Raw genomic sequence first — 15,216 nt, forward strand, 5'->3', positions numbered from 1 at the left:
TTATAATGGGAGTGGATGGTAGCCCAAAATTTGAAGTCCAAAAAATTGCACCCATCCATTATAAAAGAAGTCCACACGGCTCCGGGGGGTTAAAAAAATGCCTTCTGAAGCGATGCGATGCATTTGTGTTAGAAAAATATCCATATTTACAACTTTATAAATCTTAGTCTCTAGTGGTTTAGCGTATCTGTCGTACGCACGTTCACAAGAGAGTGGCGTCCAGTGCATGACGTAGGAAAAAGCGGTGACGAACGCGCAAATGACGAACGTGGAAGCGCAGAGGAGAGAGCAAAACAAAACACTGGTCACGAATTAGAAGTACAAAACGAGGATTTGTAAAGAAAAATGTCGGAGGATTTCAGTATAAGCCAAGAGGACACTGGTTTTCCTTTGCTGTAAACAAATCTTGTTTCTCGGGAGACTAGCATATTCTCACCGGAGCTTACGCTACGCCTACGTCCTACGTCATCCGCTGGAATATCACTCTCTCATAAACGCGAGTACGACAGTTAGCAGAAGCTAGAGATTGCGGTTTATAAAGTTTTAAATATGGATATTTTTCTGACACAAATGCCTCGCTTCGCTTCAGAAGGCTTTTATTAACCCCCCTGGAGCTGTGTGGACTACTTTTTATAATGGATGGATGTACTTTTTGGGCTTCAAAACCTTGAACCCCATTCACTGCCATTATAAAGCTTGGAAGAAAGCCAGGATAATAAAAATTTTTAACCTAACACTGATTGTATTTGTCTGAAAGAAGAAAGTCATATACACCTAGGGTGGCTTGAGGGTGAGTAAATCATGGGGTAATTTTCATTTTTGAGGATTTGTAAAGAAAAATGTCGGAGGATTTCAGTATAAGCCAAGAGGACACTGGTTTTCCTTTGCTGTAAACAAATCTTGTTTCTCGGGAGACTAGCATATTCTCACCGGAGCTTACGCTACGCCTACGTCCTACGTCTTACACTGGAAGCCACTCTCTTGTGAATGCGCGTACAACAGTTAGCGGAAGCTAGAAATTAAGATTTATAAAGTTGTAAATATGGATATTTTTCTTACACAAACGCATCGATTCGATTATTAATAATGCGACGCTGCACTGAACAAGGAAGAGTGGCGCTCGCGCACCGGGCTTTATTATTAGGGGATCTACCAACCTACATTCTAAACTCTAAATAATCTACATAGACAAACTTCGACACATATAAGATCAGTTATATTATAATAATGAAGCACTTTTTAAAGTTCTGAGTATGCATTCTTCAGAAGGCCTTTATTAAACCCCCGGAGCTGTGTGGACATCTTTTATAGTGGATGGGTGCAATTTTTTGGACTTAAAATTTTGGGCTACCATCCACTCCCATTGTAAAGCAAGGATTAGCCTGGACATTGTTTAATATAACTTCGATTGTATTCGTCTGAAAGAAGAATGTCATATACACCTAGGATGGCTTGAGGGTGAGTAAATCATGGGGTAATTTTCATTTTTGTGTGAACTATCCCTTTAAGTGATGATATATGCTTAGAAGCCGCAAGGCAATGTGATTAAAATTGTGTTTAATACAGTAGCTCAGTTCTGGGTGTAGAACTACACTACCCATAATTCAGAAAAGAGCTCCACCAATCAGAGAACTTACAATTACCATGGAAATATAATCACTCCAAATAAGCCCAGAAGTGACCACTCATTCTCATAAAGCATTGCGAATGACTCAATTAATCAGTCTGACTATTAAGCTACTAATTAAATTTTTAACAATAATAGTTTTTTTTTTTTGTATTTAAGTAGTTAGTTCTGTATTGTTTCTGATTAGATTACATCATTTGCAGTGCTTCATGGAATGTGTAGTTCATTTCTTATTAAAGGGGTCATATGATGCAATTTCAATTTTTCCTTTCTCTGTGGAGTGTTATAAGCTCTTGGTGCATAAAGAAGATCTGTAAAGTTGCAAAGAGTAAAGTCTAAAATCCAAAGAGATATTCTTTATAAAAGTTAAGAGTCAACCACGCCTACCTAAAACGGCTCATTCTAACATGTCTACATTGCAATGTGGGAAGATTTGCATAACGCCGCCCAAATGTTCACGCAAAGAAAGAAGGCGTAACTTTGATTCTCGCTGTAGTATTGTTGTTTAATGTTTTTGTCTCTTCGCTCCGGCCGGGACACGGCATCATAATATGGTAAGGGGCATAACATTTCCGTCACACGCTTGAGGTATTCGGCCAATCACAACACACTGGATAGCTGGCCAATCAGAGCACACCTTGCTTTTCAGACCGATGAGCTTTGTAAAAATCGACGCGTTTCAGAAAGGCGGGGCATAGAGGAGAAACAATAATGTACTGTATGTGGAAAATAGTGTGTTTTTTTAACCGTAAACCGCATAAACAGATTTCATTACACCAAATACACAAAATAATGTTCTTTTTAGCAACATCATATGACCCCTTTAAAACAATTAAAGACTCATTCACGGCTTAGACCTCTATTGAAGATTTTTTAATCCCTGTGGAGAAAATGAATAGGAAAAATACTTCTGGAATCCAGGCCACTGAAAATGTGGGCACTCTTAGGGTCACTGTGGGCTCTATTTGCTGTGTAAAATGCTACATTTTGCATTTGGTAACATTAGGAAAGAGCAAACAGTGTCTAATAAGGATCTGTAAACTGATCTTTCTAAATGTTACATTTAGCAGTACAAAGAAAGACATTAATATAATACTTTTTAATGGTTTGAGCCCAGTATACGTTTAAATGTGCAATACTTTTAAATGTGCAATACAGTGTTTTTAATAACATAATTTTACTCTCTTTCTACAGGGCTCCAGCTCTTTCCTGGTGGTCATGGTGATATTACTCAACATTGGTGTAGCCATTTTGTTCATCCATTTCTTTATTTAATCATATGGCCTATAGAATGTCAATAACAGCATTGATTAACATCAAGAGTAAGATATGCACACAATGCACACTTAGCACCACTTCTTAATATAAGGAACCCAGAAATCACAATAGTAAATGTCTGTGTAAGTTGGGCAAGTCCATGTAAATTGTAAACTTCTTTTATGGTTCAATTTATTATATAACTCCATTATAATCCATTAGTTAACTTTGCTTACTTTTTTCCTCCATTCATAATAAAGGTTCATTTACAATATTCTGTAGAACTGAAGTATTACACACATTTAGGTTTTTTTAATATACAGCTTGTCTGATATGTTTTACCACATATTTAACAGTTACAAAAGATTATTTCACACTTATTTGTTTTCTTTTCAAATGCACATCAGGCCTGAGACATTATTGAGTAACGGGACTCTGAAGATTAATGTGCAAAGATGGTCATGTGGATTTATGTACTATGATATAGTTGATGTAAGATGCGATTCACACTTCTATATAACCAAGACTACGCCCTTCCCCCCTCCCACTGTATTCCAGGGTACAGCCCTGTATGATCGCTGCAGGCGCTCATTGTGTCATCCATAGAAATCAACCCTCTCATCTGCATACCCAGATTTGACGCACCTGTAAGTCTGTGGTAACAGCTATCTTAAAGGGCTTCATCATAGTGCTTTCCCATTAAACTCATGCAGTTTGAATCAGATAAGCCTGCATAATTCTTTCCACACTTATGAATTCCGCCTCACTGAATTTCAGCACAATCCAGTCGTGTAGTTTGTTTTGACTCACCGATAACACATTCACCATTGAAACACTGCTATGTCAAACTCACTACTAAAGAACCTTCTGTGTTTTCTTGTACACCACATGATGTCACATCTGCTATAGGACATAAAAGTACAACAGATGTGCAGCAGTGACTGAGTATTCCGGCTCATACTCGATAAAGTCTGAGACTGTTACCTTATGACCACTGCTTTCAATATATGTTATTCTATATTACTGAACAGTTAACATATTTTAACAAGTTTGCAAGATATCATTGATATGCTGAGTGCCTTTTTTAATTGAGAAACCATCCCAGCGAGCAGGTTATGTACTGATGACCACTCATACAGTGGTCACATGAAATGGTTTGTTTCTGTCCCACCCCACCTTTGAACAAATCAAGTTGGCTTAAGAACTGAGCCTAAGCCTGTGTAGAGTTTTACAGCATGTTTGTTAGCCTGTTCTCTTCTGCTGTTACTCTGTGTGATTTTTTGCCTGTCTCTCTGTCCAGCAACTTAGATAACAACTGGGACTGAAAGAAGTGTAAAAATACCAGCTTATGTTTCTCAGTGGGACCTGACTGACATTATCTAAATTAATGAATGATAAACTGCTATTGTACATTTTATACTACTCATCCAGTGATATCATGCTGTGAGATCATTGCATGCCTAAGCATGCCCTTTCTTACGCAATGATTTATGAGATTGTTTCCAAGTTATGTGGAAAATTAATAAAATGTTTGAGGTTATGTTGTGCCTTATATTTGTCAAAGAAAACATTCACACAAAAAACACAATCTTCCATTTTTATATCAGACGTGGATTTGGTTATCAACAAATAAAGGAGCCCATTGAAATTGAAATGCTAAATATGGAGTTTGTAGTCCCACCTTATAACAGTGCCAAAATTATTGTTGAAAGCAGCATCACAATGCCCAGTATAGTGGCTATAGGACTGAAAGTCCCACCTTACAGTTAAAAGAGCCAGTCTTATGTTTGTTTATTCTAGTGTACATTAGCTGAACTAGCCTAATAGATACGTTTGAAGTTTTGTGTTATTTAAGCCACTTTTGAAGTGGTATTTATGATTTCACTGTTGACAGATTTAATTTCTGACATAATCTTGACCAAAACTTGTTTCAGGTTTCAAGCTTTCTTCGTTCAAGTAGATGTAGCTGTGTATGCATGACTGGAAATATGTATTTGAAAGGACTCATCAGGGCCGTAACCACCTTGAGTCATTTTAAATATTATTATTTTTTATAATATATACCCCTAAAACCCCTTAAACCTTGAATATTTGGTTACATCCTTGATTAGACTACTGTGTTGTCTTTCTGTAAATATTTCACCTAGCACCACAAAGTGTATGGGATACACTGATCAACATCCCAATACACCCAGAATAAAGGTATAGCAATAATACATTTCAATTTAACATATATATTCATACATAAATATTCCCAGAAAAACACTCAAACCATGAGCAAGTTTACCCAAAAGTCTTGAACCTCTCTACAAGACTGTTCGTTTCATTTGTTACCTTTCCAATGAACTGACCATCACTTGTTCGAACATTTTTGTGCAATCAGATCCCAAAGTGCTGATCCCTGAAAGCTGAATTTATACATGTACAGTGGAAGAATGACAGAAGCATGGCAACAGCAACATGCAGTGGCCCCTCCTCCCGTTGGGCACCCCCTTCTACAAGGGGCAGAGAATGCCTTGGGCAGTGCTGCATATGGCATTGTCCTACAGGCAGACCCTGCTTTACAGCAGTCACAGCACAGCCAGCATGGACAGCAGCACCCGTTGCCAGCTCAGCAGCCTCAGCTGCAGGTGGGAGGTGAAGGTGGCCACAAATGCGGTGCGTGTGGCCATGATATTTCGCACTTGGCCAATCCCCATGAGCACCAGTGCATGGTTAACCAGGACCGTTCTTTCCAGTGCACTCAGTGCATGAAGATCTTCAACCAAGCAACGGATCTTCTAGAGCATCAGTGTGTCCAGGTTGAGCAGAAGCCATTTGTGTGTGGTGTGTGCAAAATGGGATTCTCCCTTCTCACGTCTTTGGCACAACATCATAATGAGCACACCAATGGAAACAGTCCAATGAAGTGCTCTATTTGTGAAAAAACATACCGCCCAGACTCCTCCTCTTCTAACCCTCAGCAACCCTCTACTGCTGAGACATCCAGTGATGGGGCAGCCATGGGTTCCTCTTCCTCTACAGCTTTCCAGGGCTCTGACCGTCCATATAAGTGCTCCGTGTGCAATAAGGCATTTCGTCACCTTTCGGAACTCTCACGGCATGAAAGAGTGCACACGGGCGAGAAGCCCTACAAGTGCGACACTTGTGAGAAGACCTTTAGTCAAGCTTCTCATCTGGCGCACCACCAGCGCACTCACAGTGCAGATCGCCCGTATAAATGTGCCGTTTGCGAGAAGACCTTCAAGCACAGGCAGCACCTGGTACGGCACATGTACGCTCACTCTGGCGAGCACCTTTTCAAGTGCAACCTGTGTGAGCTTCATTTCAAGGAGTCGTCCGAACTGCTACACCACCAGTGCCAGCCAGCTGGAGAGCGTCCCTTCCGCTGCGCAGCATGTGGGAAAAGCTTCAAACGGCCCTCGGACCTGAGGCAGCATGAGCGCACCCACTCTGAAGAGCGGCCTTTCCAATGTGAGGAGTGTCAGATGAGCTTCAAGCAGCAGTACGCACTTGTTCGCCACCGCCGTACACACAAAAACCCAGCAGATCGCCCTTTCAAGTGCAATCAGTGTGACAAAGGTTTCCTGCAACCTTCCCACCTGCTGTACCACCAGCATGTCCATGGCATCGAGAGTCTGTTCAAATGTGCCGCTTGCCAAAAGGGCTTCAGACAATCCGGGGAACTACTAAGGCACAAGTGTACAGAATCGAACTCTGGATCGAACGCTGTGGAGAAGCCGTACAAGTGCGACGTGTGTGGGAAGGGCTACAAAAAGTCGTCAACATTACAGAGGCACCAGAACTCCCATTGCACCGAAAAACCACTGAAGTGCTCGCTCTGCGGCCGCCGCTTCCAGTCCTCGTCTGATTTTGTGCAGCACCGTTGCGACCCTGCTCGGGAGAAGCCGATGAAATGCGCAGACTGCGAGAGGCGCTTTAAGTATTCATCCGAGTTGCAGAGACATCGAAGAGTCCATACAGGAGAGAAACCCTTCAAGTGTCCCACCTGTGACAAGGGATTCAAACAGCGCGAACACTTGGCTAAACATGGCATTGTCCACTCCCGTGAAGCCCAGTTCAAGTGTGTCTGGTGTGGAGAGTGTTTTGGAGAGCTTGGGGCCCTTCAAGAACATACAGTTCAACACACTGCAGAAGGAGGGGGCTATCCTGCGTCCTCATGCATAGAGTAGTTACTGTCTGCTCTTGCTCCTTACCGAGTGAAAATACACTCTGCTCGCATTAGCAACACTGCAATTTACTTGCATATATTTAGTGAAATTGTAAATTTTATATATCCCACAAGCATTGCAGTACTTGTTGGACTGGTAAGGAACTACATAAAGTGTCAGCTTGTAAAAGTCTTGATGTACCTCTGGGTAGATATTGGCAACATTGCGTTTACTCCACAGACAGAAACTTGCCTCAGTTCTGTACCAGCCACACAGACGAACATAACCACACGCATAAATGGTTGCTACTCAAAAATAAGCTTGTAAAAATGAACAATTTTGTCTCATGTGCAACTCCTTCTGCTTAAGACTGGTGTTTCCAACAAAGGAAAAGCTGATCAGTTTTACAAGGAACTAAAGATTTAGTTTTAAATTTAGTTTAGTGCTTTATATCTAAAATTCAGTATATCTAAAACAAGAAGAAAATGCAGTAGTACAGCTATCAGTGACAGCTTTTCCAGAATGACATAAATTGGTATGCAAGATCTTAACCTGGATTTGCTTTTTGGTCTTTATATGATTGACCACAACTAGATGTTTCATTGCATTGGTTTTGTTTATTATTTTTTTTTTTTTTTCTAATTATTTGGCCTTGTAACTTTTAAATTAACTGCCTTTCTTCCAGTATCTCCATCTCATGCTTCCATGTTAGCTGTGGAACTTGAACACTATATGGCCATCTGGACAATATACAGTAGTGATTGTATGTATTCGTAATGTATAACTCCCATCACCTAACCCATACTGTAACAGGGTATATGTATGCATGAATAGCCTAAATAATTTATACAGTTTGTTGTAATCTGTCATTAACTTGTAGGCAAAGGACTACACAAAAAAATATTAGCCATTCTTTTTCTCTAGAGCATTTTGACTCATCTCTAACAATGACGCAATAGTTTGCAAGCAGTTCCAAGAGTAAATTTACAGTAGTACAAAGATTTAGTTACTTTTTAACTGCCAGGCAACAGAACAACAATGCAGTATTTTTGTTTGCAAATTGCAAACAGATGCTGTTGCGTTAGCTAAACAATGCTGTAGAATTTGTAAAGTTATCTGTACATGGATGTTTTGTATCGCTTCGACATGAGTGCAGTGCTAGGATTTAGTATCTGTTTGTGTATCATCATACTGTAGACTGCATGTGATTGTTTCCTCTTGTGAGGATATGTTGGTTCTGTTTTGGTGGATTATTATTTTGCCACAGACAACTTGTTCTGTTTCTTTGCCACAAATTTTTTCTTTGCTTTCTGCTTTAGAAACAAAACGCCATGAATCAGTTGGTATGTCATTTTGTGCTTTCCTAATTGGATCCGTTAACAGTAGAACCTTTATTTTGGGTTAAAATGCTGAACCACAGATAGATGTGCAAATTTGGATGCAAATTGCACAGGAGCTTTTGTAATTATAAAAAAATAAACATTTTAAACAAATTCAAGAGTACAATTACATTACATGTTTAAAAAAATCTAAAAACACAGTATTAAGTAGTAGTGGAGTGTTTTTTAACTTTAAAAACATCTTAAAATGCAGTGTCTAAATGTCTAAGCATATTGATTGAATTCATATTAATTATACATTGTATGATCCTAACAGCTTGAATGTAAAGATTGCAAACATTTAGTTTTCCCTTTCGATGCCACTGTAAGCCTTATTAACATTAATGGCTTATGTGTCAGTATTGTTTGTTCTGTTACAGATGTGTGAACTCCTATTTTCATGCGCATTAAATGCAGAGACTGAATGGTGTCGTTGCTGTGAGGCAATATTTTTGATGTCGAGACTTAGCGGGTTAAGTCAAATAAATTATGTTTTTTGTATTTGAGCAAAAATAGAGGTTATCCCACCATTTAGCATTTCCTCCTGTATGCCATCCCTTTAAATGTCTGTGTTTCAGTGGAGAGACTAAAATTGTAAATATGCCATGTGTGTGTTTTTTTTTCCTTATCACAAAGGTGTGGCATGTCATAAGGCATTTACAAATTAAATGTTTGTAAACAGCTGTTGTATTATTTGTGAACCAAATGGTAAAATGACTACATACCACGTTGAACTTTAAGACTGATTTGTCTGTAAAAGTGTAGACTCTTCAGTCTAGTGCAGGGGTGTCAAACTCAGCCCTGCAGAGTTTTGTTCCAACCCTGCTCCAACACACATACCATGTAGTTTTCAAATAAGCCTGAAGGACTTGATTAGTTGGATCAGGTGTGTTTAATTAGGGTTGAATCTAAACTCTGCAGGGCTCTGGCCCTCCAGGAACTGAGTTTGACACCCCTGGTCTAGTGAAATGTTAAAGAGAACAATATAATGGGAACATTAATTAGATATCCTACATTTATGTTTTTCTTTCTTTATTTTTTAACAATTGAAACTTTAACACCTGTTATTGTTACACCACTTTATATTTGTAAAAGGTATCAAACTTTAGTATAACTTGCAGTACAAGTTTATGGTATTAATGATGTAATGCGGTATTTGGTACATATACATCTTACAATCACTACAAACAAATTATAGAAATAAAAATAATAGTTAAAGCAGAAGTACTGCTGTTTGGGATTCCACAATTTTAAAATTCAGTTGCGGTTTTAATTTCATACCACTCAATTTGAGGGCTTTTATTTTGAAAAAGGTACCGGAAGTATATAAAGTATTTCCGGTGACTCCATCTATGCGATCGCAAAAATCGACAGGAGTGCTATCTTAGGGGTGATATCCGCCTACCAGTCAGCGGTTCCCTCGATCGCTTTCTGAATCTAATTAGTGGATCACTGGGAGGAATTGGGACACTCCATTTGAAGAGTAATCGAAAATCTGGAGTCTTGTGTGTCGAAGTTGTTGTGGCCAATTAAACCGATCCATAGATATCGCTAGCTTCGTTAGCGCGTTTATCCGGAGGGAACGCTTTTAAAGTGAGACTGCTGAACCGCTGTAATGAATATGATAAGAAACAGATGATCAAACGCTGTTCACGTCCCGAGACAATCGATCAAGTCGAAATTTCGGTTGCTTCACGTTATTTATGCTCCTTTTTACTGCGTAGCGACATTCAGCGGGCTTGACAGGTCTGTGCTTCAATTAAATATTTTTCAATCCCCTCCCCTTGCATCACTGTTTATTTAGATGCAAAATACGAGGGCTGCGACAGACAATAATATATTATATTACGACATATATTACGATCCTGTTAAAGCTGTTACTTTGTTTATTTTTACATTTGTTTACAAGCGGACACATCTATCTTATTAGGCTGCCTCGATGGGCATCATGAAATCCTGACTTTTAATTATTTAAAAAGCTGGCAGTCTGTCAGAAAATAAGCTGGTTTCTGCAGCGTTTCGGACGCCCATTGCTTTTGGCTTTGAGTGGCGCGAGCGTCAGCGCGAGGTCATGCGTGCCGCTGCTGAGCAGCTGCCAATCACAATTGCTCGCGAGAGATCGCATTGAAGCGGCTTCTTACATTGTTTTACGGTACCACAGCACTTTCTGCAGTATTTCACAACAGAGACGGTCGACTTGTCGCTATCGCTTGGAGCGTATCGTAGTAGTAGGTGGAGGGAAGGCGGATTGACTGGCCAAACCCGCCATGCCCGGTCCGGTGAGCAGCAAAGCACGGGTGTATGCTGATGCCAACACTGTGAAGAGCAAGGAGTACTGGGACTATGAAGCACATGTGCCTAGCTGGAGGTACAGAAATGATTAGCCCCTACAGAGATATAGAGATTATTTTAGCATGATTTCCTTGCCAAAAAAAAAAGTACTGTGGTTGATTGAATGGTACTTGATTGACTAACATGTGTAGTAGAGTACATGGTAACCCAGGATACTTAAAAAGCACGGTAGTTGTTGACAAAAAAGTGTCATCATGGTCTTACCACATTACTTATTAAATGGATAAACTATTTTGCACAATTTTATTTATTTCGTGCTTACTGTGTCTAATTCAGCAACCAGGATGACTACCAGCTTGTACGAAAGCTCGGAAGAGGCAAATACAGTGAAGTGTTTGAGGCCATCAACATTAACAGCAACGACAGAGTAGTTGTTAAAATCCTGAAGGTAAGAATGCCTGGTCTCATTGCCTGAGCATGAGGTGGAAACAATTTCTTAAAGAGATAGTTCACCCATAAATGATAATTTTGTCATAATTTGTGTCATGTCATTCCAAACCCTATCCAGGCTTTCAAAAGAAAAAATATGATTGTTCTCCATCTCCAATAAACATAGAGCACATTAAATACGGTAAACAGAGGCTAAAACATGCTTGCTTGAAGTTCAGGAGCTGATGATGTTTGTTATTACGCGGCAAGAATGCACAGTTGAGTTTACCCTATTTAATGTGCTTTAAGAATGTGCGCTAATCAATGTGAATAAAAGCTTAAATATATTTGTCTTATGCTGTGTTTATGTCTCTTTGGAAGACTTTGGATGACACCACTCAATTCACATGGATAACTTTTACAGTATCTGTTGATTACATAGACTTCCAGTAGTTGGACAGAAATGAGACAATATTAACGTTTTTTTTTTGTAATTTTCATCTTTAGCTGAGCTAACCTTTTATTATTTTTTTCTTTACTCTTGCAGCCTGTTAAGAAGAAGAAGATTAAGCGCGAGATAAAAATTTTGGAGAACTTAAGAGGAGGAACCAACATCATTCGTCTTGTAGACACAGTGAAGGACCCTGTGGTAAATTTAGCTGTAATAGTATATGCAGCGGTTTTCTACAGAATGTTTTTGCAAAATTAGGCTTAACTTATTTTAAAATATTACATAATATATTATTAGCAGGCCCATACAGAAAACGTGTCTGCAAATTTCTATAGAATTGGATTTTGGATTTCGCAAAATATTTACCATTAAGACTGTAGTACCTTTCAGCTCCATTTAAAGGGGTCCTATTATGCTTTTTCACTTTTTTAATTTTAGTCAGTGTGTATGTTTGGGCATAAAAAAGATCTAGAAAGTTACAAATCTCAAAGTCCACGCCAAAGGGAGATATTTCGTTTTAAAAATATCCCTTTTCAAGAACTACAACGAATGGCTCGTTTGGACTACAGCGTTTGTTTTCCGGGCTTTGTGATATCACAAAGCGGCTCATTGGAATATCATTACAAATAATTCCTGCCTACGGAGATTCGAATGGTTGTGGGGGTGGGGAGGGGCGGGGCGAGGTTGTGGGTAGAACGCTTGGTTGAGTGAGTGCATCGTGCATCGGTGCGCGACCGCCTGAAATGCTGTTTTTTTTTTTACGTCCGTGCCCAAACGTCTTTGTTTGGGCTTCCGAAAGCGGATGATGTCAGGAAACAGTGGTTGCAATTTATTTTTTAACTCTGTTCCTGAGCATTATAACCCCAATTTGCTATTGTGTGCTGCGCATTTTACTGAGGACAGCTTCCACAACATCAGGGAGTACAGTGCCGGATTCGCCAAAAGTTTTTGTTGAAAGACGGAGCAAGGGGCGTGGCAGTAATGAAACACTGTCTAAGCTGTTCGCCAATTACAACTCACTGGGACAGCTAACCAATCGCAACCAAGACTTTGTAAAAGAGCATAATAGGACCCCTTTAACACATTGTATCATATTAAATCACTTACAGAATTGGCAGATTTGTTTTCCATTCTCCAAAGCATGACTGCTTCTAAATTAGGATTAATTTGTGTCAAAATGGTTAATCAAGGAAACCAACAGGCAGTGTCTATGTATTAGGGGTGTAAATCGGATGGTTCGTCACAATATGATATGATATCGATTCTCATACCCAGCGATACGATATTTGCAGATACCTCAAAAAATTCTACGATTTCGATACAATTAGATTCTGGGGTATATCGATCGATTTATCGATATTATATACCTATTTTAAACAACCATCTACATTTTTATTAACTTACAATTGCAACCAAAACATATAACATGAACATTGATCTGAAATGTCCACATCTTGTACCTCAATTGGGACATTCACAACAAAAAATAGGCCTACACTTTTTTTTTTTTTTTAAATAATAAAGAAAAATAAATAATTGGGGAAAAAAAATCAAGTCACATTTGAGATCAGTAATCTTATGACATGAGAACAGTCAAGAAAGTCTTTCAGGCTTCTGTGCTTAAATGTGCAATGTGTGAAATAGTGTAAATCCTCCTTAGGAAACAACAAAAACGAGGTTTGAACGAGAATGCACACGTTGATGGTAATGCATAGGTGGACATTGTGAGAAATTGTGGACAGTGCCAAAATACGTTTCCTATTAATACTACAAGTATCGATATTTTACGCATGGCATTGATGCATTGTATCGTTAGACATTTGATCGATGTATCGATCCATAGCGATGGATTGTTACACCCCTACTATGCATTAGGGCTGGGCAAAAAATCGAATGCGATTTTCATGCGAATCTCGTCAGTAAAGCCGCTTCTGGTGATTAGTAGTAAATCTCCAGCACGTGCTTTCAGATGGAGCGGCATTTACTACACAGAGCCGTAGTCCACTGACAAGCTACACAAAATCGCGTTCAAAATCGCAGGCGATTCATTGCCGATTCGATTTTTTGCACAGCCCTACTATGTATGCATTCCATCTTTGTATTGGTTGTATTTCTATGCTTTTTTTAAATGCTTTTTTCTTTCTTTTGGTATTCCACAGTCTAGAACGCCGGCCCTTGTGTTTGAGTACATCAATAACACAGATTTCAAGGTACCACGTTAAATTTTTTTTCTTATAATCTAGTTTTGTCTGATCTTATCTTGATCTCATCAATAAAAGGAGTTAAACTGAATTGTGCAACATTTAATATCTCGCATAATGTTGTTCTGATTTGCAGGATCTCTATCAGAGACTAACAGACTTTGATATCCGGTTCTACTTGTATGAACTTCTCAAGGTAAGAACACTGATGTAGCTGAAATAAGATTACACTTTCATTTATTTTGAACAGGAGAGTGCGTTATGTGCATGTGCTTTGTCTCTTTGCAAGGCACTGGACTACTCTCACAGCATGGGCATCATGCATCGGGATGTCAAACCTCATAATGTCATGATAGACCACCAGATGAGAAAGGTGAAGTACGATAACAGCACTGTGGATTTGTTTTTTGAATGTGTCCCTTGTTAGTGACTGCAGATCAATGTTGTATGTTATATGAACTGTTGTATGTGTTTTTTTTTTTTTAACTGGTGTAGTTGCGACTTATAGATTGGGGTCTTGCTGAGTTCTACCATCCAGCACAGGAATACAACGTAAGGGTCGCCTCAAGATCATATAAGGGACCAGAGCTGCTGGTTGACTATCAGGTATGTTATGTGTCTTTTATATCCATGGCCTTTTCATACTGTTTTGGGGAAAAAACACTTTAGGTTTATGTGGATTTGTACATGAATAGCTCCTAAAACGTGTCCCTTTTGTAAACATCACATATTTATTATGTGTAGCCCTATTCAGACATTAATTGTTTCTCACGGGGATGCAAGGTAATTTCAGCATTTAAAGGGGCTAATCAGTGGTTTTATTGCCATCTAAATCCAGAATTTCATTGGGTTTTTTTTCCGACCACCCATGTAAAAATTCCTCGCCAAATTTTTGAAAACATCAAGGTTGTGTGGTAATTTAATTGCCGTCTGAATCCACAAGAAGTGGATTAATCCAAAAGTCATTTTGTAAGTCATTTTTCACCGTACCTTAACTGTTGCACTTCGCGGTAATGTACATGCTTTTTAAATATGGACTTTTATTACTGAAATGCTGGAAACTGTTTACAAGAATAGTGTTATGCTACCACTACACTATAGTGAGTGGGAACTATTAAGAACTATTAAGAAGAAAAAGAAAACAGAACTAAATCATGTAAACTTTTGAAATGGGCCATTATTATTGTATGCAATACATTTTTAAAATGTTAATTATATGTTTATATATAGATTAGACGTGTGTGTGTGTATATATATATATATATATATATATATATATATTGTTATATATTGTTATATATTGTTATATATATATTGTTATATAAAGACATTTTATTTTTTATTTTTATTATTATTATTTTTTTCTCTATACAGTGGGTATAGAAAAGAATAACAACCCCCCCCCCCC

The 15,216-nt window shown here is 38.7% G+C and overlaps 3 protein-coding genes across 3 annotated transcripts in view; all 3 read left to right on the forward strand.

Annotated features, from left to right (window-relative positions):
* Positions 1–4,106, forward strand: part of LOC107686840 (junctophilin-3-like) — an 11,351-nt gene extending 7,245 nt beyond the window's left edge. Inside the window, exon 5 of the mRNA XM_016483996.1 lies at positions 2,822–4,106. Coding sequence (XP_016339482.1) covers positions 2,822–2,902 — 81 coding nt within the window. The 3' untranslated portion in view covers positions 2,903–4,106. The remainder of the gene's footprint in view (positions 1–2,821) is intronic.
* Positions 4,107–5,152: 1,046 nt separating this feature from the next.
* On the forward strand, positions 5,153–7,436 carry LOC107686837 (zinc finger protein 319-like). The gene has a single exon (XM_016483993.1). The coding sequence runs from the start codon at positions 5,305–5,307 to the stop codon at positions 7,075–7,077; it is 1,773 nt and encodes a 590-aa protein (XP_016339479.1). The 5' UTR covers positions 5,153–5,304; the 3' UTR covers positions 7,078–7,436.
* Positions 7,437–9,771: 2,335 nt separating this feature from the next.
* Positions 9,772–15,216, forward strand: part of LOC107686841 (casein kinase II subunit alpha') — an 8,249-nt gene continuing 2,804 nt past the window's right edge. Inside the window, exons 1-7 of the mRNA XM_016483997.1 lie at positions 9,772–10,803; positions 11,064–11,175; positions 11,704–11,805; positions 13,767–13,817; positions 13,945–14,004; positions 14,098–14,181; positions 14,304–14,414. Of these exons, the coding sequence (XP_016339483.1) occupies positions 10,703–10,803; positions 11,064–11,175; positions 11,704–11,805; positions 13,767–13,817; positions 13,945–14,004; positions 14,098–14,181; positions 14,304–14,414 (621 nt within the window). The 5' untranslated portion in view covers positions 9,772–10,702. The remainder of the gene's footprint in view (positions 10,804–11,063; positions 11,176–11,703; positions 11,806–13,766; positions 13,818–13,944; positions 14,005–14,097; positions 14,182–14,303; positions 14,415–15,216) is intronic.

Source organism: Sinocyclocheilus anshuiensis, unplaced genomic scaffold (genome assembly GCF_001515605.1).
Source record: "Sinocyclocheilus anshuiensis isolate Anshui unplaced genomic scaffold, SAMN03320099.WGS_v1.1 scaffold773, whole genome shotgun sequence".
In the NCBI taxonomy this organism is placed as follows: Eukaryota; Metazoa; Chordata; class Actinopteri; order Cypriniformes; family Cyprinidae; genus Sinocyclocheilus; species Sinocyclocheilus anshuiensis.